The sequence below is a fragment of the Globicephala melas genome, chromosome 4 (genome assembly GCF_963455315.2).
Source record: "Globicephala melas chromosome 4, mGloMel1.2, whole genome shotgun sequence".
NCBI classification, from domain to species: domain Eukaryota; kingdom Metazoa; phylum Chordata; class Mammalia; order Artiodactyla; family Delphinidae; genus Globicephala; species Globicephala melas.
In genome coordinates, this window is record NC_083317.1 from 131,103,601 (window position 1) to 131,131,514 (window position 27,914).

The following is a 27,914-nucleotide window of genomic DNA, read 5'->3' on the forward strand; positions in this document are numbered from 1 at the left end:
AAAATGTAAGCAGAAATAGTATAAAAATTCTGAAAAGAATAATTAAGGGAAGGCACTAGCCCTACTAATTATTAAAACATCTTATAGAGCTTCAGTAATTGAAGCAGTGTGTTATTGTTACATGAATAATCAAATCAATGCAGAAGATTACACCCCATAGATAGAAGAATGCATTATATGACTAAGGGGACATTCAAATCAGACAACTGGGTAGCCATCTGAGAAAACAGTTAGGATAAAACCTCAAACCTTACATCAGAATGAATTTCAGAGGATCCGATACTTAAGTACAAGAAAGGAAGGCATAAAAATACTAGAACAGGCCATGAGAGAGTGAGTTTGTTTTTAAATAATTCCATTGTGAGGAAGGCCTTTCTAACTATAACATAATACCAAAAGAAATAAAAGATTCATATGAATTTGACAGCATTAAAAAATTCTCTACATTCAACTATGCAGATTTTATAAATATGCAATAAAAGTATTTGTTTTAAAAAAAATTCTCCATGGCAAAAATTTGACAAATGACAAATTGGGAACAAATATGTGTATATCATAGTGGGTATATATGTGCATAAAAATATATACAGATATATTTAGGCAAGTGGATATTTTAAAAAGACTAATAACCTAATGGGAAAATAAGCGAAGGATAGGAAGAGATATCTGTCACAAAAAATTGAATAGAAATATTATACATGCATGAAGGTGCTTAATCTCATTCAGTATAAGAGGATGGAAAACTATACATGCATGAAGATGTTTAATCTCATTCACTATAAGAGGATGGAAAATTAAAGCATGCAGATATATTTTTTAACCTATCAGATTGGCAAAAAAGAAAAATCTGATTACCCACTGTGCTGTCAAGCATGTTGGGAAACACTAATGCTTTGCTCATGAGAATGTCAGCGTTGGTGCGCACATTTTGCTTAAATGGTTCCCTTTACTCTTGTGTGTACAAAATGTGTGTGTACAAGGTTATTCACTACATTGTTATACTGGCAAAAGATTGTTAATCTAAATATTCATCAGTTGAGCACTGGTTACATACTTACTGCTGTATACATGGAATACTATGTAGATGGGAAAGAGAATGAGCACAAGCCCTGGACAGCAGTGGCCTCTGCTCACGAGGGAATTGTGGGTGGCTTGGGAACAGGAATACATTTTGTACCTTTGAAGATTTTTCACAATTCTCAGCTCAATCTAACTTTTTAACCTTCTTTATAGTTCATGTCTTATTTATATCCATCCTTGCTTACTTGTTTCCGTCTGTGTGTTTTGTTTGTTTACTTGTTCATTTATTTTGTTTTTTGGTATCATTAATTTTAACCAACTTCAACTCTAAGATCAGACAAATGTGGTAAGTGCTGCTGAAAATGTAAACTTGTCAGTCTCTTTGAACTAATTTGCTAGACAGTATGAAATTTCTTTTCTTCATAATAGATACTAGTTCAGTCTTTTTATTGTTGTTTAGAGGAAAACTGGAGGAGGTTAAAACTATAATCCAATTAATATTGAGGATTATTCCCTTTCTCTCTTTACCTCTTTTTTCTCCCTTTTTCCTTTTTCTGTTTACCTCTCTCTCTTCCCTTCTCTCCCCTCTTCTTCCTTTCTCTCTCCTTTTCTTCTCCTTTTCCTCTCTTCCTTTCTCCCTCTCCCCCTCCATACATACAGGATGCACTTGCAGCCTTGGAAACTCCAGGAGGTCCCAGCCAGCAGAAAAGGAAACTGAGTACACCACTCTCAGAAGTCATTGTCAGAAACTTGAAACTTGCTTTGGCAAATAGCTCTCGAAATACTGTCGCTCTTTCTGCCAGCCCTCAACTGAAAGATGCCCAGTCAGAAAAGGTAGAATTAAATCTCTCATTATAAGGAAGTTTTAGATAAAAAACACTTAAAACAATAATCGTTGATCTGTTTCTTTTATTTTCCATGGGCAGGAAGAAGCTCCAAAGCCACTTCACAAGGTAGTGGTATGTGTTAGTAAAAAACTCAGTAAGAAGCAGAGTGAACTAAATGGGATTGCAGCCTCTCTAGGTGCAGACTACAGGTAGTTGGTTCATCTTTCTGTTTGGTGGTATGGCCTAAATTTATAGGGAAACCTAAAACTGTTGTGAGCATCTATAAAAAACATTATTTTGACTTTTAGTTTGTCATATTATCTACAAAATCTCTCCAATTGATTTTTAATTTAGCACATCCTTTTAAAATATTCTCTCCCATATCAATTCACTCTTACAAGTATGTTTTTAGGGCATGTTTAACAAATACATGAGAACTTATTTTGTGCCACTCACTATTCTAAAAACTTGGGATCCATGAATGAGTATAATCTAGAAAAAAATCCTTGTCTTCAAGGAGTTTATAGTCTAGTAATACATTTAGGTCTGACATTAAGCATGTTTCTTAGTGATTTTCAAATTAGAACCTTTCTGTAAGTAGTACTAAGTACTGCAGCACTCCTGAATTAAAAGTGTCTTTTTGAGCATGTTTGAATTTCTATCATTTTTACTACTCTGGAGGCATAGTTTATCAGATCCACTCTCAACCTGACAGCCAAACTAGAGACAGGTCTCTAGCATAAATGGCATCAGTATCAGGGAATGAGAGACCCTTGCCTATTCCGGCCAATCCTGAATTGATTGTATCCCTCCATTGTCTGTGGAGCTTGCTTTCTTGATCACCTGTTTTCAGCCATTCATAGATAGCACAATGATTGGTTTTACAAGTAACAAACAGTTTGAGGAACATGATTAGCTTTATCTTTCCCTTTGGTAAGTCATTTCAGTTATCTTTCTTTTTGATAAAGAAATTAGATCAGGAGAATGTAAAAATAAAATGGGTCTGTGATAGTTATAAGCACCTTAGTGTTTAATTCATCTATTGTCGAAGGGTAAAGGTTTCTTACTTATTATAACTATTATTTGTATTGTCTATTTTATAGACATATTATTCTATAATACTTATTATGTAATTGTCTAATGTTATATAATTACTATTATATTTATATTACTAGTTGCTGAGGGCTTAGTATGAGGCAAGTATTATCTCATTTCATTCTCACAGTAGCCCTATGAGAGTATTCATATTTGTCAAAATTGAATGCTTCCTTCAGTATTCCATTTGGATGTGGACTTGATGTAAGATTTAAAAGGAACATATATGACTTGTGTTTCTATAAGATTTAAAATGCCAGTCCTGGGAATTCCCTGGTGGTCTAGTGGTTAAGACTGCACTTCCACTACTGGGGGTACAGGTTCCATCCCTGGTCGGGGAACTAGGATCCTGCATGCTATGCAGTGCAGCCAAAAAAAAAGGAAAGAAAGAAAGAAAAAATTTGCCAACTCCTGATCTATCTCCATCTACTGTCTATAACCATTGATGGTCTGTTCTTGAAGGACTAAAAGGCACAGTTTTTGTATTATCACAGTGGAGTCAGATAGTAGTAAACCAAGATGATTCAGGCAAAAGATATTCCTTTTTTTTTGAATTATCTTGATAATTTATTTACATTTTACTGTTTTACCTCACAGCAGAAATAGAAACAATTATTAGAAAGACTGGCAATTCAATTAGCAGGGGGTTTTTCACTATTATTTCTAAGGACACATGGACAGTGAGAAATAGAATGTTTATAATATAATTTAGGAGGGAATATTCCTTCTTAATTTGTTTAACTTGGCTATTTAAAAAGTTCAGAAATAGGAGTTCCCTGGTGGTCTAGTGGTTAGGATTCTGGGCGTTCACTGCTGTGGCCAGGATTCAGTCCCTGGTCGGGGAACTGAGATCCCGCAAGCCGAGCGACGTGGCAAAAAAAAAAAAAAAAAACACGTTCAGAGATATTTCTTAATTAGGAAATGGGAAGTATGTTAGGTATCCATAAAGAGAAACCTCCCTTTATTTTGGTGATTACATTTAGAATTACACTTTTTATTTCCTCCTTGGTTTTTACTTGATCTTTTGAAGGATGACATATTTTACTTTTTTAGATTATTTTCCTAAAATAATCAAGAAAATATTAAATGGAAAGAAATCAGGAGCATAATGTAATAGCTAAGAGTGTGAGTTTTGAAGTCAAAACTGGCTCTACCTCTTATTCACTGAATATCCTTGAACAGGTTACTTTAACCATGCCCTTCAGTTTTCTTATCTGTTAAATGAGTAAAATAATACATTGTTTTAGGATTGTTGTGAGGAATGGATGAAATAATGCTATGTAAAGTACAGTGTGTTATGGGGCACAGAGCAAATGTACAGTGAATAGTGACTGCCAACAACTGGAAGACAGATTGGATGCTTTGCCATTTCATTAACTTGAAAATACTTTTATTGTTATATCACCTTTATAAAATGATATTATAAAAGAAAATTGAAAATTTAGAAAAGTATACAAAGGAAAGTAATATTTTCAAGAATATCCTTCTAAATATGTCTCTGCATTTATATACCTAGAGATATATGTATAAAATTTGACAATGAAAGTGGAGCCTGTCATTTAATGTTTTTTGCTTACTCTGGTTCTTGAAAGTTTTGAGAAGGTCAGAGTATTCTGTTTATAGACAGTAATGATCATCTTAAACAAATGTAGTTATTTCTCTCAGGTATTCATTTTTGTGTGTGTTTGCTTGTTTCAGGTGGAGTTTTGATGAGACAGTGACTCATTTCATTTATCAAGGGAGACCAAATGACACTAATCGGGAGTATAAATCTGTAAAAGAGAGAGGAATACACATTGTTTCAGAGCACTGGCTTTTAGAAGTAAGCCATACTTTTTTCCCTCCCCTCCCTGTTAAATGAAAATGCATGTAAACAGTATTTCAAGGCACAAACCCATTTCTTTGTATGTAAACAAGTTCGATAACCTTAGTTAATTACACATTTCATATCTTTGGCATCAAAAAATTAAGATCTTTAATCCTTAAATGCTTAACGAGTCTTTAATGGGTACTCTTTCAGAGTCTCTGATTCTTTTTGCTAATTAAAAATGGTATGAAAGAAAATTTTATAATAATTTGAGGAGAATTAATTTAGCATGCCAATACAGCTTCTTTTCTTTCCTCTTCTTCCCTTTCCTTTTCTTTCTGGGTATTGCCTGGAATGTGATAGATACCTTGGCAAAAGCATAGAAATAGAATTAGATTTTATACTTTAGTGGACATGACATTTAAAAAGTGAGGACAGTTTGTCATTTGATGGGATTTTTAAGTGTCAACTACTTTTCAAAACTTTAATTTTGTGGACTCTTGCCATCTTAAAACATAATGTATTGGCTGTCTTTATTCTACTTAACATCACTTATTTGCTAAGATTTTTTTTCAGTCCTGTTTTAAAGCACACCATTGTATTGCAGTGTGCCCAAGAGTATAAACATCTTCCTGAATCTCTTTATCCACATACTTATAATCCCAAAATGAGCTTGGATATCAGTGCAGTGCAAGATGGCAGACTTTGTAATAACCGACTACTCTCAGCTGATTTGACAACGAAGGATGATGAGGTAGATGATATCGATGATACATTTACCCCCTCTTTAAGCTGAATGTACAATCATATACTGCTATGAAACCTTATACTGGGCTTGGTTTGAGAAATGGTAATTTTTCTCCTTCAATAGCCAGATCATTTGCCTGTAGAAGAAAATGATATAGACAGTATGACTACCAGTAATAAAGAACCAGCAACATCAAATGGAAATGGCAGGAATGACTCTAAAGGAGGTAAAATATTTCAAATTACAAACAAAAAAAATTTATAAATATGTATCTTTAATATGGAATGCTTCCTTTGCATCAGATGGACAAATAAAAGTTTTTTTCTATGTTGCTGAATACAAGTAAAGCATATATTTGAGGACTGAATTGAGGTTCCATGCCAATCATTAAGTAATAGTTAACAAAGCTTTAAGTGATTTTAGTGTGAAACCTGTGAAATGTGTGGAACTAGGTATTTTACAGAGTTAGTGTGACACAGCCCTATTCTATTAAAGGTAGGTGGAGTTGGTAATTTTTTAAACATTTGTCCTTTGGTTCAGTTCCTTTCAGTGACTTTCAAAAAGTTTTATTATGTGCACAATATATTTTAACATAAATTCACATGGTTTTAAAGGTGCAGAAGGAGGTGTGAAAAGTTTCTCCCACCCTTCTGATGTTATTTTCTTATGGAGCCTTCTAGAGCTGTTTCATGCGTACAATCAAACATGTTTTCTGGGACTTCCCTGGTGGTGCAGTGGTTAAGAATCCACCTGCTAATGCAGGGGACATGGGTTCGAGCCCTGGTCCGGGAAGATCCCACATGCCGCAGAGCAGCTAAGCCTGTGTGCCACAGCTACTGAAGCCTGCACACCTAGAGCCCGTGCTCCGCAACAAGAGAAGGCACCGCAATGAGAAGCCCGTGCACCACAACAAAGAGTAGCCCCCGCTCGCCACAACTAGAGAAAGCCCGTGCGCGGCAACGAAGGCCCAACACAGTCAAAAATAAATAAATAAGTTTTCTCCTTCCCCACTTTTAAAAAAATGCGTAAATACTGACTATTGTATATTCTGTTTTATACTTTGATCCTGATCTTTTTATTTAGCAGTTCTACCTGTGGAGTGTCTTTATTAGTACATAGGATCTTTTTCAGTCATTTTCCCTTTTTTTGGCAACTGTATAGTATTCACAGTATGAATGGCCCACTTTGTTTAGCCAGTTCTTTGTTGATGGGAATGTAGTTTATTTCTAATTTCTTGCTGTTATAAAGAGTACAGCATTGAATAACCTTATATCTATAGGTGTCCTCTTTTTAATGGATTAATATTTTCTATTTTTCTCACCCTACCATAGCTTTCCCTGTCTATGATTTACCTGTTTAGTTAGTCCCACTCTGTTCATTCCAAAAATCTTTATTTAGTACCTACTTCAATGTTTAGTCTACAAGGAAACCAAAGATAAGTATGTTGTGGTCTGTGTTTTTGAGGACCATAGGGGAAAATCATAAATGACTGTAATGTACCTTGGTGTAGTACAGAACATGAGAGGGTCAGAAGCAGGCAGGGAGCTCTACAAAAGGATGACGACTGTGGGTCTTAGCACAGTGTCTGCAAAGGGCTTCCTGATTATTTCCTCTACAGTCCTCGTAGTAAGGGTTGCCTTTATGTTCTGCAGGATTCATAGTCTTAGTACATTACTATAGCCTATAGTAAGTATCTGATAAATGTCAAGTTAATAAATTTATGTTCAACCAAATCTAGACAAAATAGTTAATGTGAATAGGGTGTGATAGAAAGGAGAAACTTCCCTTGATTGGTGTATTTGTGTTTGTCTCAAGCTCTGACACAGACCTTGGAGATGAGAGAGAACTTTCAAAAGCAGCTGCAGGAGATAATGTCTGCAACTTCACTAGTGAAACCCCAAGGGCAGAGGACTTCCCTTTCAAGAAGTGGTTGTAACAGTGCCTCTTCAACCCCTGACAGCGCTCGCTCTGCCCGCAGCGGACGAAGTAGAGTCCTAGAGGCACTGAGGTCCGTACCTGTCGCTGGTGGCAGAATAGCTTTTCCTTCCTCCCTTCCTTCCTAACTTTTCCTTCTTCCTTCTCTTGTTCCAGGCAGTTCTAGAATTCTTACTTGGGGACAGGAAGCAGAGGTTAATTCCATACGAAGCAACTGCTTCCTGTGAGGCATGAGTAATACATTTTATTACCTCCCCTGAGAAAGAAATGATTTTAAGATCCAGTTTGCCTTGTTTGAAATGGATTCAATGGATAGTCCCCTCAGTTCTTAATATTAGAATTAAATAATATTGGTATTAAACAGTAAGTGCATATATATATGTGTATATATATATTTAAGCAGTTACTTCTTATTGGAACTACATGTGTTTTGTATTCTCTTTATAAATCTGTCTTCTAGGGAAGGTGATTACAGATCTTAGTGTGATGTGACTTAAGTTCAGTAGAATAACTTCATCTTTTCCTTGATAGAAAAATCTCTGATTGATGAATTATGGTACTTATATCTTGAATTAATTTAACTGTGCATTTATCTACATTAACTGTATATTTCATGAGGCTATTTCTTTTATCTGAGTACTGAGCAAAAATGGTTTTTTGTTTAATAGACCAGATCATGTTTTTATCATTTTAGAGGGCCTAAATCTTGTGTCAAAGTCAGAGTAAATAAATAAGCTCTGAGAATAAAAGGCCATCTTCCTTGTATTTGAGGCAAATGAACACTTTGGGAGTACCATCAGCTTTGGCAAATTATTTTTACTAAGATTCCATATATATATGGAATTGAAATATTCAGTATACACAGTGAAGGAAGATATTGGAATTCTATTTACTTTCCAGTGGAATTGTTACAGTTATACCATAAAAACATGTTTCACCGTAGTTCACTGTAAGGCTGTTCTACCTAGACTCTGGGAGGTTTGGTTACCAGTAGCCAAAAGGACCTGCTTTTAAGGCAGCCTGTAGATAGTACACTTCCTGTGTAATTATAGTTCTTACTATTTCCAGTGATAAAAATACAACTATTGACTGGTCAGCAAAGTAACCAGGTTTCTAAACATTACCATGTTACCCTAAGCCTATATAATTAAGAGAAATCCCTTTTTAAAAGCAGTAATCATTTAGAATTTTTTAAAATTTCTTGACAGTAAACTCCCCCTTTGAAGTTTTAAATATATGGACATTCAGTCAAAATATGTGTTTCATTTTCTAGGTAAAACAGATAAGTTTCTGGAAGAAACATTTTAAAAATTAAAAATTTCCCGAAGTTCACTTATTCAATAAGTATTTTCAAGTGCTTACTATGTGCTAGATGGTGGACATATAAAGGTGAACCACCAATTTACAAGACTTACAGAATTTATGAGTGGGATTTTGTTATGGCTATCCGTTACTAAAATTGTGACTTTTATTCCTTAGGCAATCTCGTCAAACAGTACCTGATGTCAACACAGAGCCCTCCCAAAATGAACAGATCATTTGGGATGACCCTACAGCCAGGGAAGAGAGAGCAAGACTTGCCAGCAATTTGCAGTGGCCTAGTTGTCCCACACAATACTCTGAGCTTCAGGCTGATGTTAAAAAATTGGAGGATTCTCCTTTCCAGGAGCCTTTACATGATTCAGAAATTGCTGAACAGGGTAATGAGAAAGAAATCTATTTAGTTGTTTGTATTAGGTACATGTTGACCTCTTGACAATAAACAGATAAGCACCTGTGGTTACTGTGGTTCTCTGAATTGTACATGCAAATGAAAAACTCACTAGATGTTTTAAGTTTAAACCCAAACCTTAGATTTGGGTAAATTGAAAAATATATTTTGATTCTTTAATTTGGAAATTTAGGGTTAGGCATTTTTTTCCCTGTACATTTTTCCAGTCCTTTTTGCGTTGTGTAGTTAATGCTTGGTTTTTCTTCCAGTCATCTTAGTTACATTTAAGTCTTCTTCTGAATTCCACCCAGCACATACCTACATTTGGAGTTGTATGTGTTTCTTTCTGGATTCCCTATCCAACTTCCTTGGACTTGACCTTGAAAACAAAATACTTCCCATCTCTCATCATTGGTCATTTTCCCCCCCTTTCTCTTTCACATGATTATATCTCTATACTAGATATATAGATTTATCTCTGCTTCTGATTTTCTTCAGGTGTAGAATTGCTCTCACTTTTAAAATTTTGTCTACATTTTACTGGTGAGAGCATGGTACTTAAAGAAAGGGTTAGGCAAACCCACAGAGAAGCCATTTGCCCTTTTAAAGCTAACTAATTGCATTTAATTATAAGCTCTAGAAATAGGTTACTTTTTTTGCATGTACTCTTTACATTCCAGAATTTGTGTTTAATTTCATCTTGGCTAAGACAGATGAGAATATTTCCTAGACTTTGTTCTTAGTCGTATTTGGATAACATCACACTGCAGCATTTTATTGCCCTCAGCTGTCTGTGATCCTGAGAACATATGTGTGACTGAAGCCCCAAAACACCCGATCTCTGAAGAACTGGAAACTCCAATAAAAGACAGCCACCTGATCCCTACGCCTCAAGCCCCCAGTATTGCCTTCCCCCTAGCCAACCCACCTGTGGCTCCACACCCTAGAGAAAAGGTTCGTTTATCCTTAGTTTGGTGATAAGGCTTTTGGATATTGCTCTTATGCTGCATTCAGAATTTATTGATATCAATATCAAGGGTTCATCGAATGTTGAAAACTGCATTTCTTTGCACTCTATTATTATTTCTATATTTGATAACTCAGAAGACTAAGTAAAATGTCACTATAAAAGAACATAGGCCTGATAACTTTTTAATGTTAATTTTTTCTAAAATAAACTCTTCCATTCCAGATTATAACGATAGAGGAGACTCATGAAGACTTAAAAAAACAGTACATATTTCAGTTGTCATCTCTGAATCCTCAAGAACGTATTGATTATTGTCATCTGATTGAAAAACTAGGTACAAGTATTTTACTTAGGTCAAAAATGTCCCATATAGTAACCTTATTTGGAAGTCAAATGTAGCTAATTATTGATATCATTTGTAAGCTGTGGAAATTGAGATTAAAAAGATGGGTAACTTGCCTCAGGCCATACACTGAGTCACCAGTAGAACTTTGATTTTATAAAGCTCTAATCTAAATCTAAAGTCACTGGGTCATAGGATTTAAAGATTTAAATTGAAACCAACCATTAAGGTTTAAGAATCTTATGCTGCTTTGAGCATTTGTTCATTGTTGAAACCTTGGACAAAATCAATGGAATTATAGACTTAAAATATGATTAAAACTACATTTTTATGAAGTTGAAGGTACAGTGACATCCAGACAGGAGTTCCTCCTCATGTGACATTCTTATTCCACTAGTTGTCAGGCTCTCCATCTGACACCATTCTGAAAGCAGCATACTAGGAAGGTAAACTTTCTAGGAGCTACATTTTAAAGAGTGGAAAGAAAGAGGTGAAATTAATTTTAAATATATATTTTATTTAACCTAGTATATGCAAAATATTATATTCAATGTGTAATTAGTATAAAATATCAGTGAGATAATTTACCTTTTTTTCTTACTAAGTCTTTGAAATCTGGGATATATTTTACACGTACAGCACATCTCAACTTGGACTGGCTGTGCTTCAGGTGTTCAGTAGCCACATGTGGCTAGTGGCTACTGTATTGAACAAAGCAGCCCTATAGAGTTAAGAACATTACTGGGAAGAACTTAATATGACAACTTGACCTAGAGAAAACATTAAGAAATAATGGTTGTTTTTAATAGTGGCCCTGAATCATCAAGAAAAGATTAAATGTCATTTAGTGCTATCCTTTTAAGGATGTGGAGAACTATTTATTCTGTTGGTCACAGAATAAATTTGTTATGTAGAGTTAGATATTGATATTAGGAATGGAATTTTTACCTATTCTTTTGTCACTGTGATTCTGGGTGAGTTACTCTGTACCTGTGTCCTCATGTGCAAATTGCACATAACAATAGTGCGTTCATAGAGTTGTGAGGATTAAATGAGTTAATACTTTCAACTTTCAACAGTCCCTGGCATGTATATAGTAAGTGCTCAAAAAGTCTTGTTGCTATTATTAGAGTCACCTGTAAAGCATGAGTGGAGTTCCATTGTTTTGTTGAAATCTTAGAAAGTTCTTGATACTCTGCCTAACCTCTAAAGTGTAATCAAAAGCCATGCTTTACATAAGCTTACATTTACTTATGCCTTCTTCTGTCCTCAAAGTCAGACTTCATAATACATATCTGAAAAAGGGTTCAGCTCCCACCTTCTTCATCTCTATTTACCTAGTGTTTTCCTCCCAAGCTTCTGTATGGGTCTACTGACCTTATTTCCACTAAAAGCAGAAGAAATAGTTTCCCCCTTTGAACAAGGATTTAGTATTGAGAGAGCAAAGAATTTTTGTTAATTATATTAGATCTGATAGTGGCATTGTAGCTGTATGAGAAAATTTCCATGTATTTTAGAGATGCATACTGAATACATAGGGATAAATTAAAATGATATCTGGTATTTGCTTTAAAATGGTTAAGCAAAAAACGGGGTAGTTTGAAGTAAGGATGGTGAAGTTTTGATAATCTTAGCCAGTGTATGGTAGACAGTGTATGGGGGTTCATTTTACTGTTTTATCTACTGTTGGAGTTTAAATTTTCATAATAAACATTATTTTATTAAAAAATATATGTAAAGTATGTTAGGGGGTTTGTTTATTGGTACATTTTGTTTATAAATAATTCCTCTGCATAGTTGAGGTACATTTTCCCTCAGGAAAATTTAAGAATCAATAAAGTACCTATATTTTTTCTAATCAAGGGGGATTAGTGATTGAGAAGCAGTGCTTTGATCCCAACTGTACGCACATTGTTGTGGGACATCCACTTCGAAACGAGAAGTATTTAGCTTCAGTGGCAGCTGGGAAGTGGGTGCTCCATCGCTCCTACCTTGAAGCTTGCAGGACTGCTGGGCGCTTCATGCTGGTGTGTATGCAAATTCATGTGAAGGGTTGTTTTTCTTTAAAAGTAAAGGTCTTAATAACTGATTCCAGCACATAAAATATTAAGCTAATTATTTGAAATATTTTGGTTCCTAACTGACCATTGCAGTAATATCTATCGTGTACTTTTTGACGTTTTCAATCAAGATCATTCAGGGATCTCGCCTGTGTAGACAGGTAATCAAGCTGTTAATACATACCTCTTTTGAGACCATGTCCTTCTGTGAAGTTCATCTTACAGTAGGTGAAGCCCAATAATCTATTACCAATTGCTAAGATATAGTTTCTTAGAAATGTATGCAATATTCTTCTGATTTCTAATTAAAAGCCAGATATACTTGACTTTCATACGAAGCCAAATTAATCTACATTTCCTCCATGCTCATAAACTGATGCTTACTTAGTATCCTCTGTATTTAGAGGAATGGAATGTATCGCTTGTAACTCTTATTAGATTGTGGATTCTTTGAGGACATATTCTATGAACTCAAAAGTTTGTTGGACTAATTCTCTAGGAAGAAGACTATGAATGGGGAAGTAGTTCCATACTTGATGTTTTGACTGGAATCAGTGTACAGCAACGAAAACTAGCACTTGCAGCGATGAGATGGAGGAAGAAAATCCAGCAAAGACAAGAATCAGGCATTATTGAGGTATTAACGTATATAATTATGTAGGTAGTATAAATGGCATTCGATGTCATGACTAGTCCAGATTTTTTTTTTCAGAGAATGTGCTTGACAAAATAAGAATAATTCTATTTGTCTTTTATCACTTGATTGATATACTTAATTTGGACATTCTAAATTGAGCTTAGTGTTGATTCCTAATTCTTCTAATTATGATCAGCAGTAAGATATATATAATGTTGACAGCTCTCTTAAAAATCATTTATATGTGTAAAATGTGACCCATACTGTATTTCTTCCAAAGAGTCTTTCTAGCATCCAGCTTCAGGGCTTCTCAACTTGGGGTCCACAGACTCTCCCAAAGGAGTTTTATAGATCAAATTCAGGAAGGCTATATACACTTTGTTTTTGTTTTGTTTTGTTTTGTCTTTTATTGGAGTATAGTTACTTTACAATGTTGTGTTAGTTTCTGCTGTACAGCAAAGTGAATCAGCCACATGTATACATATATCCCCTCTTCCTTGTATTTCCTTCCCATTTAGGTCACCACAGAGCACTAAGAGGTCCCTGTGCTATACATTCTGTTCTCATTAGTTATCTATTTTATACATAGTACTGCATATATGTCAATCCCAGTCTCCCAATCCATCCCACCCCCTCCCTTCCCCCCACTGGTATCCATACGTTTATTCTCCACATCTGTGTCTCTCTGCTTTGCAAATAAGTTCATCTATACCATTTTTCTAGATTCCACATATATGCGTTAATATACAGTATTTGTTTTTCTCTTTCTGACTTATTTCACTCTGTGATAGCCTCTAGGTCCATCCACGTCTCTACAAATGACCCAATTTTGTTCCTTTATATGGCTGAGTAATATTCCATCATATATATGTACCACATCTTCTTTATTCATTCCTCTGTTGGTGGACATTTAGCTTGCTTCCATGTCCTGGCTATTGTAAATAGTGCTACAATGAACATTGGGATCCAGGAAGGCTATACACTTTGGATGGGGGAAGAAATACATCCTTATTTTTACTAACCTCTAATTGAAAGTTAACATTTCCTTCATTGTAAGTCTAGGCAACAAATCGCAACACTATGAACAGTACTATGATTTTGCCCCACAGGAATCAGATATTTTTGCTTGTATTATGATTGCAACTTGAAATACTGTTTATGTTTGTCACAACTTTAAAATAGTACATACAGACCTCCCCAACTTGCAATGGTTCGACTTTATGATGGTACAAAAGTGATACACATTCAGTAAAAACCATAGTTTGAATTTTGAATGTTGGTCTTTTCTCAGGCTAGCATTATGCAGTACAGTATTCTCTGGTGATACTGGGCAGAGGCAGCAGCCACAGCTCCCAGTGAGCCACGTGATCATGGGGGTAAACAACCGATATACTTAAAACCATTCTGTTTTTCACTTTCAGTATAGCATTCAATAAATTACATGAGATGTTCAACCACTTTATTATAAAATTGGCTTTGTGTTAGATGATTTTGCCCAACCACAGACTAATATAAGTGTTATGAGCATATTTAAGATAGGCTGGGCTGGTAAGCTATGATGTTCAGTAGGTTAGGTGTATTTAAATGCTTTTTTTTTTTTTTTTTTTTGGCTGTGTTGGATCTTAGTTGTGGCACATGAGATCTTCATTGAGGCACATGGGATCTTTCATTGCAGTGCATGGGCTCTTCATTGGCGTGCGGGCTTCTCTCTATTTGTGGCACACAGGGTGCATGGGCTCCTAGTTGTGGCGCGTGAGTTCCAGAGCATGTTGACTCTGTAGTTTGCAGCACGCAGGCTCTCTCGTTGAGGCATGCAAGCTCAGTAGTTGTGGCACACAGGCTTAGTTGCCCCACGGCATGTGGGATCCCTGGGACCTGACCAGGGATTGAACGTGCATCCCCTTCATTTGAAGACAGACTCTTTACCACTGGATCACCAGGGAAGTCCCTTAATGCATTTTTGACTGAACCGTATTTTCAACCCTATGATGGGTTTAATATAGAAGCACGTCTATTATTATGTCACAAATTTTGAAACATTTTGATACTTTTCAATAAAATGGTTTCTTTTGTAATACTTTGTATTTTATTTTGGACATTTAAAAAACATTCATATGGTATGGAAATTACATCTCAACATAAGCTGTTATTTTTTTTAAGTTATTTAGAGAACAGATCCATAGGTTTTACTAGACTTCCAAATGGGTCCATGGCTCACAAAAAGGTTAGGAACCTGAGTTATATCATCTTTTGTGTTATATTCTGAGTTCTCTGCTGTCTCCAAGTCCCTGTTAGCCTTGATTCCCTTTCTTTTAAATTAATTCCACAGGCTTCTGTTAATTGCTAATTCTGTACTTAAATATTTTATGTTTCAAATTTGTAAATATTTTCAAGAGAAATATTAACTGGAGGCTTCATCTCATCTAAGAAGCTGTGCTTTAGGCTCTACCTTTGATTAGTTTTAAGAAAAAAATAGTAGAAAAGACTAAACAAATGTCACGTTGCTTTGTTTTAATGTTACCAAATCATTAAAACATTTTCCTTCATTCTTCATGTATTTATTGATGGGCTGCTGTGTGCCAGACACCGTGGCTATGTGTTTCAGAGTATTCTGACCAAGATAGTTATCAGTGTGTTCATCAGAAGTAAAGGTTATAAGGTTATTCATTGACAGAGAAAATAATGTATTTTTTATATTATTTTGTCATTTATTTTTCCAAATAATTTCAACACTGATTATTTTTTTATTTGTAGGGGGCATTTAGTGGGTGGAAGGTTATTTTACATGTCGATCAGTCCCGAGAAGCAGGATTCAAACGCCTTCTTCAGTCAGGAGGAGCAAAGGTTTGTATTGACAAGGTTGCTGTGATCAATTCTTGATTTTCTGTGCTTTGTGAAATGGTAATCCTTTATGTGTAGATTATACAGTTGAACTACTTTGAAACACTGATAGATTGTGATGCTTTTTGTTTTTTCCTTAGGTGCTACCTGGTCATTCTGTATCTTTATTTAAAGAAGCTACACATCTCTTTTCTGACGTTAATAAACTAAAACCAGATGACTTGGGAGTTAATATAGCAGAAGCTGCTGCCCAGAATGTGTACTGCTTGAAAACGGAATACATTGCTGATTTTCTTATGCAGGTTTGTAAGATCCTGTCCTTGACCTCCTCACCACCAGAAATGTGCTTATATGCATAGAGACATAACTGCACAACAAAACCCTCGGCTTGTTATTCATAGACTGTTAATCTCTTGTTAGTCTCCCCCATTCAACCCCTTTCAGTTTCAGTCTATTTTTTAAAATAATGAAAACCTATGTAAACATTTAGCCTAGAAGTTAAATATGAAATGGGTATAAAAATCTGGGTACCTCTAAAAGTGCCCTCTAAAATGTTGGAATATAAAGAAAGCAGAAATTGATTGCGCGAGTCCAAGGAGAAACATTTACCCAAGGGTCCTTTTTAAATTTTCTTGACCTTTTGTTTCGATACACTGTAAATACCTGTGTTAGACAGTAAGGGAAATGAAACACTACATGGAGGGCTCACTATACTCCTGTTCAGAATTGGCCTATGTTGGGTGGTTTGAATGGGCAAAGAAAAATCTTGACACTGGAGTGCCTAAAATGCCATCAGGAATCAGCAAGATATGACACATGATTGTAAATGTCTTACAACAAAGGATTTCAAACAGATTAGTGTAGAAGTAGGGGGAAGCCAAAACTAACCTGCTTTGTGGTTGTTGCTGCTTGTTTTTGGAAGTTGGTCAGCTTTTAATAGGAGTGCCTGAAACATGCATGCAAAGCCTCTGTCATAAAGCAGTGGGGTGTATTGATTAGGACTTAGTAAACCAGTACTAGCTCTCCTTGAACATCTAAATAACTTTTTAAAAATCTCTATTTGTTGAGACATGAGGTTTTAAAATATTACCCACTGGGAAAAGGGCAGGGATTGGGGGAATGTAGAGAACTTCCCATACCTCATCCCTCCAGAAATTTCTGATCGTTTCAGGGATACAGCTGCCATCTAAGATGGGACCCAACATAGATTAATTGCTTAAACTTGTGCTGTGTTAAACTTGTACATGTGCTATAATTTGGGGGTATTTTTTTCTTTTTACATAAAAAAGAGTGTATAGAAAATATGTTCTGGTTAAAGAATAGCAAAATGTCATTCAGGTGCCGAGGATAAGAAATAGAAGATTGCTAGTCCCATAGGAACTCCCTGTTGCTCCTTCCCGGTTGTTCCTGCCTTTCTCAGGGTTGTAATGTGTGTCAAATACTAGATGTCTGGAGAAACACATTGGGGGAGTGAGCTGCTCTGTATTTCTGCATCTGAGCTTATTATTGCCTATCTGTAGCTCTCTGGAGTAAGTCAAAACAGAACACTTCTATAGTGTGAAGCAGCAGGCTAAGGAGGGGAGAGCAGCAGCTTCATGTCAAGTTCATGGCCAAGATAAGCCAAGCACAGATAGGACTCTGAGATAGGCTCACCCCAGTGTTCTGACTTCAGCTTAGAAACTAGGTGTGGTGACTGCAGGGATCTTTGTCACCCTCTGTCTACTTCTGTACACTGCCATCGTCCCAGGAGCTCCATTCACCACCATTTGTCTCTTTTCTGTTGAATCTCCTCTTTCTGAATTGCATGTCATCCTGATCTGCTGTCTCATTGTGATGGAGGTCTCTTCTCGTAACTTCTTGAGAGGGAACACATGGAAGGTAAATTGAGACTTTCTATGTCTGGAAATTCTTTTTTCTATTCTCATTCCTACTAGACTGATAGTTTGGCTGGGCATCAAATTCTAGGTTGGAAACTGCTTTCTCTTAGACTTTTGATTGTTTGTCTCCTTGCTTCTAGTATTGCCATTGAGCAGTCTAAAGCCATCTGATTCTTAATCCTTTATATGTAACTGTAATCTACTTAGGAAGTTCTTTTTGCCCCAGTTTCATGAAATTTCAAAATGATACACTCTCATGAGGATCTATTTATATTATGCTGGGCACTTGGGCCCTTTCTGGTCTGGTAACTTCTATCTTTGAGTTCTGGGAAATCTTGAATTATTTCAATGATGAGGGGTTTTTTTCCCACTTTCTGTTCTCTCCTTCTGTACTTCTGCTATTTGTATATTAGATTTTATTATTTTTCACTTATTTTTATCTTTTTGAGAGATTCTTGCAGTTCAATATTCTATCAACTTCATTTTGCTATCATGTTTTAGACCTGTTTTCATTTTTTGAATTTATATTTTATTGTTTTAATGTTTTCTTGTTTCATTGATTAATACCTTCTGTGAGCTCTCAGAGGATTTATTGATGTATTTTTTTTAAGTTTTCTTATCTCTGCATAGTTTCTACTTCCACCAAGCTGTGTTTTTCCCTTTATCTGGGTTTTTATCTTCCATGTTAGAGGAATTTATCAGATATCTAGTAATTCTTGGTTTTCTGTCCATGATTAAGAGTAGGGGGTAGGGACTTCCCTGGTGGCACAGTGGTCAAGAACCAGCCTGCCAGTGCAGGGGACACAGGTTTGAGCCCTGGTCCAGGAAGATCCCACATGCTGCAGAACAACTAAGCCAGTGTGCCACAACTACTGAAGCCTGCGAGCCTAGAACCCATGCTCCTCAACAAGAGAAGCCACTGCAATGAGAAGCCCACGCACCGCAATGAAGAGTAGCCCCCACTTGCCGCAACTAGAGAAAGCCTGCACACAGCAATGAAGACCCAACACAGCCAAACATAAAAATAAATAATTAATTTTTTTAAATATCACTTAAAAAAAAACAGGGGGTAAAAAGCTGCTTAGAAGTACTGAGCATAGTTGGGTCTTGTCCATTTTGAGCTGGGTGAGATGGTGTGGATGAACTAGTTATTGGACACCTCTCCTAGATTCATAACTTTATGTGCTTCTTGAATTGTTTCATTTTTATCCAAAGAGGAGTCTTCTGATCTGCCTAAATGATGAGTCTGGCCACCTTTTTTTTTTTTTTTTTTGAATTGAGATACAATTGGCATATAATATTAGTTTCAGGTGTACAAAATAATGAATGATTCAGTATATGTATATTTTACGAAATGATCTACGCAGTAAGTCTAGTTAACATCCATCACCACACATAATTACAATTTTCTTTAATCTTGTGATAAGAACTTCCAAAATTGAGTCTCAACAACTTTCAAATATACCGTACAGTATTATTAACTATAACCATTACGCTGTGTATTATATTCCCACAGCTTATTTATTTTATAACAAATTTGTACCTCTTGACCACCTTTATCCATTTTGCCCACCCCTCACCCCCCTGCCTCTGTCAAGCAACCACCAGTCTGTTCTCTGTTGTATCTATTGAGTTTTGAGGGTTTTGTTTTTTTTAGATTCCACTTAACAAGAGATCATACAGTATTTGTATTTCTCTTTCTGACTTTTTTTGCTTAGCATAATGCCCTCAAGGTCCATCCATTTTGCCACAATTGGCAGGATTTCCTCTTTAATGGCTGAATCATATTCCATTTTGTGTGTGTGTGTGTGTGTGTGTGTGTGTATACGTGTACATACCAGTTTTCTTTATCCATTCATTCATTGCTGGACAGTCATGTCTTGGCTGTTAGATATCTTCGAGTTAATGTTTTTGTTTCCTTTAGATAAATACCCAGAAGTGGAACTGTTGGACCATATAGTAGTTCTGTATTTAATTTTTTGTGGAACCTCCATACTGTTTTCCAGAGTGGCTGCACCATTTATATTCCCACCAATGGTGCACAAAGTTTCCATTTTCTCTGCATCCTTGCCAACATGTGTTATCTCTTGTCTTTTTTATGTTATTGCCAACATGTGTTATCTCTTGTCTTTTTTATGTTAATTATCCTAATGGGTGTGAGGTGGTATCTCATTGTGGTTTTGATTTGCATTTCTCTGTTGATTAGTGGTGTTGAGCACCATTTCATGTACCTGTTGGCCATCTGTATGTCTTCTTTGGGAAAATGTCTATTCAGATCCTCTGCCCATTTTTTAATCAGTTTTTTTTTTTTTTTTTTTTTTTTTTTTTTTTTGCTGTTGAGTTGTATGAGTTCTGTATATATTTTGGATATTAACCCTTATCAGATATATAATTTGCAAATACTTTCTCCTATTTGATAAGTTGGCTTTTCATTTTGTTGATGGTTTCCTTCACTGTGCAGAAGTTTTTTGGTTTGATATAGTTTCACTTGTTAATTTTTGCTTTTGTTACTTTGCTTTTGGTGTCAAATCCAAAAAATCATCACCAAAACCAGTGTCAAGGAGCTTGCTGCCTGTTTTTTTCTAGGAATTTTATGGTTTCAGGTCTTATGTTCAAGTCTTTAATCCATTTTGGGTTTATTTTTGTGTATGATATAAGATAGTGGTCGAGTTTCATTCTTCTGCATGTGGGGGTTCCATTTTCCCAACACTATTTATCGAAAAGACTGTCTTTTCCCTATTGTATATTCTTGGCACCTTTGTCGTAAATTAATTGATCATGTATGCATATGTTTACTTCTGGGCTCTCTAGTCTGTTCCATTGATCTGTTTTTGTGCCAATACCGTATTATTTTGATTACTGTAGCTTTGTAATATAGTTTGAAATCAGGGAGCATGATGCTTCCAACTTTGTTGTTCTTAACATTGCTTTTGATATTTGAGATATTTTGTGGTTCCATACAAATTTTAGGTTTGTTTGTTCTGTTTCTCTGAAAAATGCCATTGGAATTTTGATAGGGATTGCATTGAATCTGCAGACTGCTTTGGGTAGTAAGGATATTTTAACAATATTCTTCCAGTCCATGAGCACAGCTTATCTTTTCATTTATTTGTATCTTTTTCAGTTTCTTTCATCAATGTCTTACAGTTTTCAGTTTACAGATGCTTTACCTCCTTGGTTAATTTTTTTCCCAGGTATTTAATTTATCTTTTTTTAATTTTTAAATTATTTGTGTCTTTATATTTAAAACGGCTTTTTTGTAAACAGGACATAGTTGGGCCTTGCTTTTTATTATCTGGAATGTTTAGTCCGTAATTACTGATACTGTTTTTTTTTTTTTTTGCCATTTGTTTTTGGTTTGTCTCTTCAGTTCTTTGTTCGTTAGTTCTTCTTTTCTTGCTTTTTTTGGTATTTAATATTTTTTAGAATTCCATTTCATCCATTGTCTTTTTTTTTAATATTTATTTATTATTTATTTGGCTGTGTTGTGGCATGGGGGATCTTTGTTGCCATGTGTGGGATCTTTGTTGCAGCTTGCAGGATCTTTAGTTGCTGCACATGGGATCTAGTTCCCTAACCAGGGATCAAACCCAGGCCCCCTGCATTGGGAATGTGGAGTCTTAACCACTGGACCACCAGGGAAATCCCCTCCATTGTCTCTTTTTATTTTTATTTTTATTTTTATTTTTATTTTTATTTTTTTTGGCTGTGTTGGGTCTTCGTTGCTGCACGTGGGCTTTCTCTAGTTGTGGAGAGCAAGAGCTACTCTTCATCGCAGTGCGTGGCCTTCTCATTGCTGTGGCTTCTCTTGCTGCGGAGCATGGGCTCGAGGTGCACAGGCTTCAGTAGTTGCAGCACGCGGGCTCAGTAGTTGTGGCTCACAGGCTCTAGAGGACAGGCTCAGTAGTTGTGGCGCATGGGCTTAGTTGCTCCACAGCACGTGGGATCTTCCCTGCCCAGGGCTCAAACCCATGTCCCCTGCATTGGCAGGCAGATTTTCAGCTACTGCGCCACCAGGGAAGACCCTCCATTGTCTTTTTAAAGCAAAAACTTCTCTGCTTTTTTTTAGAGGGGCGGGGGTGTTTTGCTCTACAGATTACAATATACTTCCTTAATTTTTCATAATCTTCCTAGAGTTAATATTGTGCCACTGCATAAAATGCAGAAATCTTGAACCATATAGATTCCTTTGCTTCCCCTGTTCTTCAAACCAAGGGCCAGTAAACTATAGCCCACAGGCCAAATCCAGCCCACTGCCTGTTTTATTAATAAAGTTTTATTGAAACCCAGCCACGTTCTTACATTTGCATATTCTCTTTGGCTGCTTTTGCACTACAACTGCAGAGTTGAGTAGTCGCAACAGAAATTTGCAACTACTAAAATATTTAATGTCTGGCCCATCTATCTGTTTTAGCCCCACAAGTACAGTGTTATACTTTAAGTAAGTTTTGCTTTAAACAATCCAATGTATTTTAAGGAAATCAAAAGGGAAAAAAGTCTTTTATATTTACCCTAATGTATACCATTTTGAGTGTTATTTTTTTCTGAATATCTAAGTTTCCATCTGGTATCATTTTCCTTCAGCCTGAAGAACTTTCTTTAGTTTGTAGTACAAATATGATGGGGATCAATGCTAGTTTTCTTTTTTTCTCTTTTTTTTGAAAATGTCTATTTTACCTTTATTCTTGAAGATTCTTGGCAGGATATAGAATTTGGGGTTGAGTTTTTTTTCTTCTTCTGGTACTTCAATAAAGACTTCATTCTCTCCTGGCCTCCATTGTTTCTTTTTCTTTTTACTTTTTAACAAAATATTTATTTTTTAAAATAAATAATGTTTTTTGGCTGTGTTGGGTCTTAATTGCAGCACTTGGGATCTTCGTTGAGGCATGCAGGATCTTTGTGGCATGGGCTCTTCATTGTGGCACACAGGCTTCTCTTTTGTTGTAGTGTGTGGGTTTTTTTCTCTCTCTAGTTGGGTCACGTGGGCTCCAGAGCGCCTGGGCTCTGTAGTTTTGTGGAATGCGGGCTCTCTCGTTGAGGCGCACAGGCTTAGTTGCCCCAGGGCATGTGGGATCTTAGTTCCCTGACCAGAGATCGAAACTGTGTCGCCTGAATTAGAAGGTGGTCTCTTTACCACTGGACCACTGAGGAAGTCCTAAGGCCTCCATTGTTTCTGATAAGAAGTTAATGGTAATTTGAATTGTTCTCCTTTATGCAATGTGTCATTTTTCTCCTGGCTGTTCTCAGGATTTTCTCTTCATCTTTGATTTTCAACCATTTATATTTCCAGGTATGGTTTCTTTGTATGAATCCTGATTGGTATTCACAAAGCTTCTTTAAACTTATGTCTCTCACCAAGTTTGGGAAATTTGGGGCATTATTTCTTCATTCTGCTATTTTTCTGCTTCATTCTTTTCTGTCTGGGAATTCAGTTACTCATGTTACTCTTTTGATATTGTCCCACAGGCCCCTAAGCCTGTATTCACTTATTTGCAATTATTTTTCTCTGTGCTCTTCTGATTGCCCAATTCCTGTGTATCTATCTCCAACTTCACTGATTTTTTCCTGTTATTTTCATCTGCTCTTAATCCTATCCAGTGAGACTTTGATTTAAGTCTTATATTTTTGGACTTCCCTGGTGGCTCTGTGGTTAAGAATCTGCCTGCGAATGCAGGGAACGCGGGTTCAATTCCTGGTCTGGGAAGATCCCACATGCCACGGAGCAACTGAGCCTGTGCACCACAACTACTGAGCCTGTGCTCTAGAGCCTGCACGCCACAACTGCTGAGCCTGTGCGCCACAACTACTGAAGCCCGTGTGCTCTAGGGCCTGTATGCCACAACTACTGAGCCCACATGATGCAACTACTGAAGCCTGCATGCCTGGAGCCCATGCTCCACAACAAGAAAGCCACTGCAATGAGAAGCCCACGCACCAAAACGAAGAGTAGCTCCCATTTGCCACAACTAGAGAAAGCCTGCGTGCAGCAGTGAAGACCCAACACAGCCAAAAATAAATAAAATTTTTTTTTTAAGTATTACTTGTTTATATCTAAAATCGCTTTGGTTCTTTTCTGTGGTTTCTGTTTTTGTGCTGAGATTTCGTCTGTTCACTCATTTCAAGCATATTTTCCTTTATATCATTAAGAACAGTTATAATAGCTATGTTGCAATTGTCTACTATTTCCAACATCTGGGTCATGAGCAAGATGTTCTGTTACTTTTTTTTTAATGAAACTTTTTATTTGGAAATAATTGTAGATTTACATGCAGTAGTAAGAAATAATACAGAGAGATTCCATATACACTTTCTCCAGGTTACACTAGTGGGTAGCATCTTGCAAAAACAAGGATATCCTTACAACCAGGATATTGGCTTTATACAATCCAAGCTTATTCAGATTTCCCCAGTTTTACTTCTATTCATGTATATTTGTGTATTTAGATTTCTGCAGTTTTATCATGTGTAAGTTCATGTATCTGTCACCACAGTCAAGATACAGAACAGTTCTATCACTACAAGAATCCCTCTTTTTTTTTTTTTTTTTTTGCAGCACGCAGGCCTCTCACTGTTGTGGCCTCTCCCGTTGCGGAGCACAGGCTCCAGACGCGCAGGCTCAGTGGCCATGGCTCACGGGCCCAGCCACTCTGCGGCATGTGGGATCTTCCCAGACCGGGGCACAAATCCATGTCCCCCGCATCAGCAGGTGGACTCTTAACCACTACGCCACCAGGGAAGCCCAAGAATCCCTCATTTTTTAAAACTTAAATAAATGGAATTAATAATAGTGTGTAAACTTTGGCAATTGGCTTTTTTCACTCAGTAAAATTCCTTTGAGTTTCATCCAGATTGTTGCATTCTTATGCAACAATGAATACTTTTATTACCTTTTATTGCTGAGTAGTACAGATGTACCACAGTTAATCATTAACCTATGGAAGGACATCTGGGTTGTTTCCGTTTATGTACAGTTTCATATGTGAAAATAAGATTTCATTGCACTGGGATAAATTCTCAAGAGTGTGTTTACAAAGTGGGCATATTTTACATTCTCACCATCAATGTATGAGTGATCCAGTTTCTTTGTATCCTCATCTGCATTTAGTTGTCATTTTTTATTTAGCCATTTCATTTGGTGTATGATCTCTCTTGTGATTTTAACTTGCATTTTCCTAATGGCTAATCAAAGTGACCATCTTTTTGTGTGCTTATTTGCCATGTTCATATCCTCTTCCTTGAAATGTCTCTTCATGTCTTTTGTCCACTTTGTAATTGAATTGTTTTTTTTTACGCTTGAGAGTTGTTTATAATAGATACTAGTCTTTTGTTGGATATGTATTTGCACATATTTTCTTCCAGTCTGTGGCTTATGTATTCATCCATTTACCTTTATCCTCTTTTTTTTTGGCTTAGCCACACAGCTAGCAGGATCTTAGTTCCTCAACCAGGGATTGAACCCGTGCCCCCGGTAGTGGAAGCACTGAGTCCTAACCACTGGACCACCAGGGATCCCCTACCTTTATCCTCTTAACAGGAATTTTTGCAAAACAAGTTTTAAAAAAGGTTTTATAGTTTTTACTTTTTATGTCTGATAATACGTAGAGGTGTAAGGTTTAGGTCAAAATTGTTAGGAGGTTGGTTGAGGGGTTTTCTGCCTCAGCATGTCCAGTTGCTCCAGCACCATTTGTTAAAAGAACTATACTCCATTTAGTTGCACTTGCACCTTGGTCAGTATTCAGATGTGCATTTTGTGTGGGTCTATTTCTGCATTCTCTGTTCTGTTCCATCAATCTATGTGTCTTTCCCTCTGCAAGACTCTTAATTACTGTATACATAATAAGTCCTAATATTAGGTCGTGATTCCTTCCTCTTTATTCCTCTTTTTCAAAATTGTTGTTGCTATTCTAGGGCCTGTACTTCTTTTTGACTGTGTCTTTATATGTAAATTTTTAAATAAGTCTGTTTGTCTATAAAAATACCTTTCTATGATTTTGATAGGAATTACATTAAACCTACAGATCAGTTTGAGTGTTTGACATCTTTACTATGTTAAGCCTTTTAGTCACTGAGGACAGCTTATCTCTAATTATTTAGATTGATTTCTTTCATGGGCATTTTGTAATTTTCAGTATATGTATATTTTTTTCTTAAGTTGATGCTTAAGTATTTCCATTTTGGGGGGTGATTTGTTTTTCTTGAGAATAGTTCATGTTCTGCTTCTTCACGTGTATAGTAATTATGGATGTATCCTAGAAATTACAAATCAGTTGTAGAGACTAGATCCTGTCATGTTCTTCTGAAGAGGACCATTTTATTTGTTTAGCAGGCAGTTTACTTGGCTGACCCTCCGCAGTGAGTGGCAGCTCAAATCTTAGTTGGGTTCTTTGAGCCTTACCTTGAGTCTCTGCACATACATGATTTAGGGGTCAAGCAAGGATTTGGTCAGTGTTTATAACACAGAGTTTGGAGCTCCTCCCAAACTTTCTGGAATTTCCCACCTCATTTTCTAGTGCTGTGGTTGCCATTCTGTCCTCTGGTTCTTCAAAGTTTTCTGTTAAAGTTTTAGCCAGTCAACATGACACAGACAGGGGCTTCTCCTCAGACTAAAAGCCATAAAAAATGAAAAGGGGAATTCATCCCATTCCATTCAAAGATTTTCAAAAATTTACACTAAACATAATATCTCACAGTTAAATGATAGCTATTAACTGTATTTTACCATATTTTCCATATTCTGTACTTAATCCATATTTTACAGATGAAACCATTAAGATCTGAGCTAGCCCCACTCTGCCTGAGCTATAAACTCATTTTTCTGATAAAGGTGAAATTTTGTTACACAGGATCTGTCACTAATGGTGACAGGTGCTAAATAGCTACCTTGAAAGACAAATGTTTAAGTTTTTTGGTCATAAAGCAGAGTAAAGGAATCTATTACCTAATTAACAGTTTGAAATCTGAAAAAAATGAACAATGTTGGGTTTTTTACCCCCTTTTATAGGAATCTCCTCCTCAAGTAGAAAATTACTGTCTACCAGAAGCTATTTCATTTCTTCAGAATAATAAGGAACCTGGGCCTGGATTCTCACAAAAGAGGAAAGCTCCTACAGAGAAAAATAAAATCAAACGACCTAGAGTACAGTAATTGTATTTACTCAGTTACCAAACATTAAATGTGTTTTAAATTAATAGCTTGAATGTAACTGTGATGGATTTGTATAGTAATTTAAAGACAAGAACTTGAAGAATTCAGCTTCAGTGTAACAATGACCCTGCTTGAAGTTAGTTTTTAACACCTGAAATTTTAATCATTGAAATATTAACTGTTCCTGAATGGAAAGTTACCTAAAATAACAAAGTGCAACTCCTCAGCTAGCTTGTCATTAAACCATATTGACATGTGTAAAGGGCTTTTTGTTTATTTATTTTCTTGTAAATATCTGAGTCTGTAGCTTAGTAGAAGTTTTAGCAAGGTGATAGATTTTGCCTTAAAATGTCTTTTAATTCATAACAACAAGGAAATTATCAATTGGGATTTATTCTTGTTTTCCATGATTTTTAGCTTCTCACCATTTTACCTCTTTTTAACAGGAGCCTGAGCGCAAGGTTTAATGAGGAACTGAGGCTTTAAACTTAATGTGTGTGTATATATGTATATGCATGTTTATACAAATCTCCATGAGGTTTTCCAAGTTTGGACGCCAAAACTTCGAAAATAAGGACAATAAAGAATAAAAGTAGTGACTCAAAGTAGTTCAAATAAGTTTTTAAAAAGAAAAGCTTTCTGGTATCCATTTTCTTGTTGAAGCAATAAAAGATTTGTAAAACACATTAAAAAGTGAATCTAGTCATGTTTCTGTTTATATAGAATATTGGTCTAGTGGGTTGAAAAAAAAGGAACTACAAAATTGCAGTAGCCTCTATTAAATAATCTAAACCTAAACACCAGGTGCTACATGCATGACCACAATTCTCTAATTATAAAGCTACCTCATTTTGTTTGTAATTTTGATGTAAACTGTTCAATTCCTAATAATTCTTTT

General features: G+C 36.1%; 1 protein-coding gene across 5 annotated transcripts in view; it reads left to right on the forward strand.

Moving 5' to 3' along the window:
* Positions 1–27,696, forward strand: part of TOPBP1 (DNA topoisomerase II binding protein 1) — a 77,361-nt gene extending 49,665 nt beyond the window's left edge. For 3 of the 5 annotated variants that reach the window (XM_030873457.2, XM_060298597.1, XM_060298599.2), the window contains 14 exons: positions 1,681–1,854; positions 1,947–2,056; positions 4,641–4,764; positions 5,357–5,503; positions 5,621–5,723; positions 7,313–7,505; positions 8,912–9,132; positions 9,931–10,097; positions 10,336–10,447; positions 12,320–12,483; positions 13,016–13,153; positions 15,908–15,997; positions 16,135–16,296; positions 26,873–27,696. In XM_030873457.2, the coding sequence (XP_030729317.2) occupies positions 1,681–1,854; positions 1,947–2,056; positions 4,641–4,764; positions 5,357–5,503; positions 5,621–5,723; positions 7,313–7,505; positions 8,912–9,132; positions 9,931–10,097; positions 10,336–10,447; positions 12,320–12,483; positions 13,016–13,153; positions 15,908–15,997; positions 16,135–16,296; positions 26,873–27,016 (2,049 nt within the window). In that variant the 3' untranslated portion in view covers positions 27,017–27,696. Of the gene's footprint in view, positions 1–1,680; positions 1,855–1,946; positions 2,057–4,640; positions 4,765–5,356; positions 5,504–5,620; positions 5,724–7,312; positions 7,506–8,911; positions 9,133–9,930; positions 10,098–10,335; positions 10,448–12,319; positions 12,484–13,015; positions 13,154–15,907; positions 15,998–16,134; positions 16,297–26,872 lie in introns of those variants that run through there. The other 2 variants (XM_060298598.1, XM_060298600.1) reach the window with 2 other exon arrangements.
* Positions 27,697–27,914: the final 218 nt, after the last annotated feature.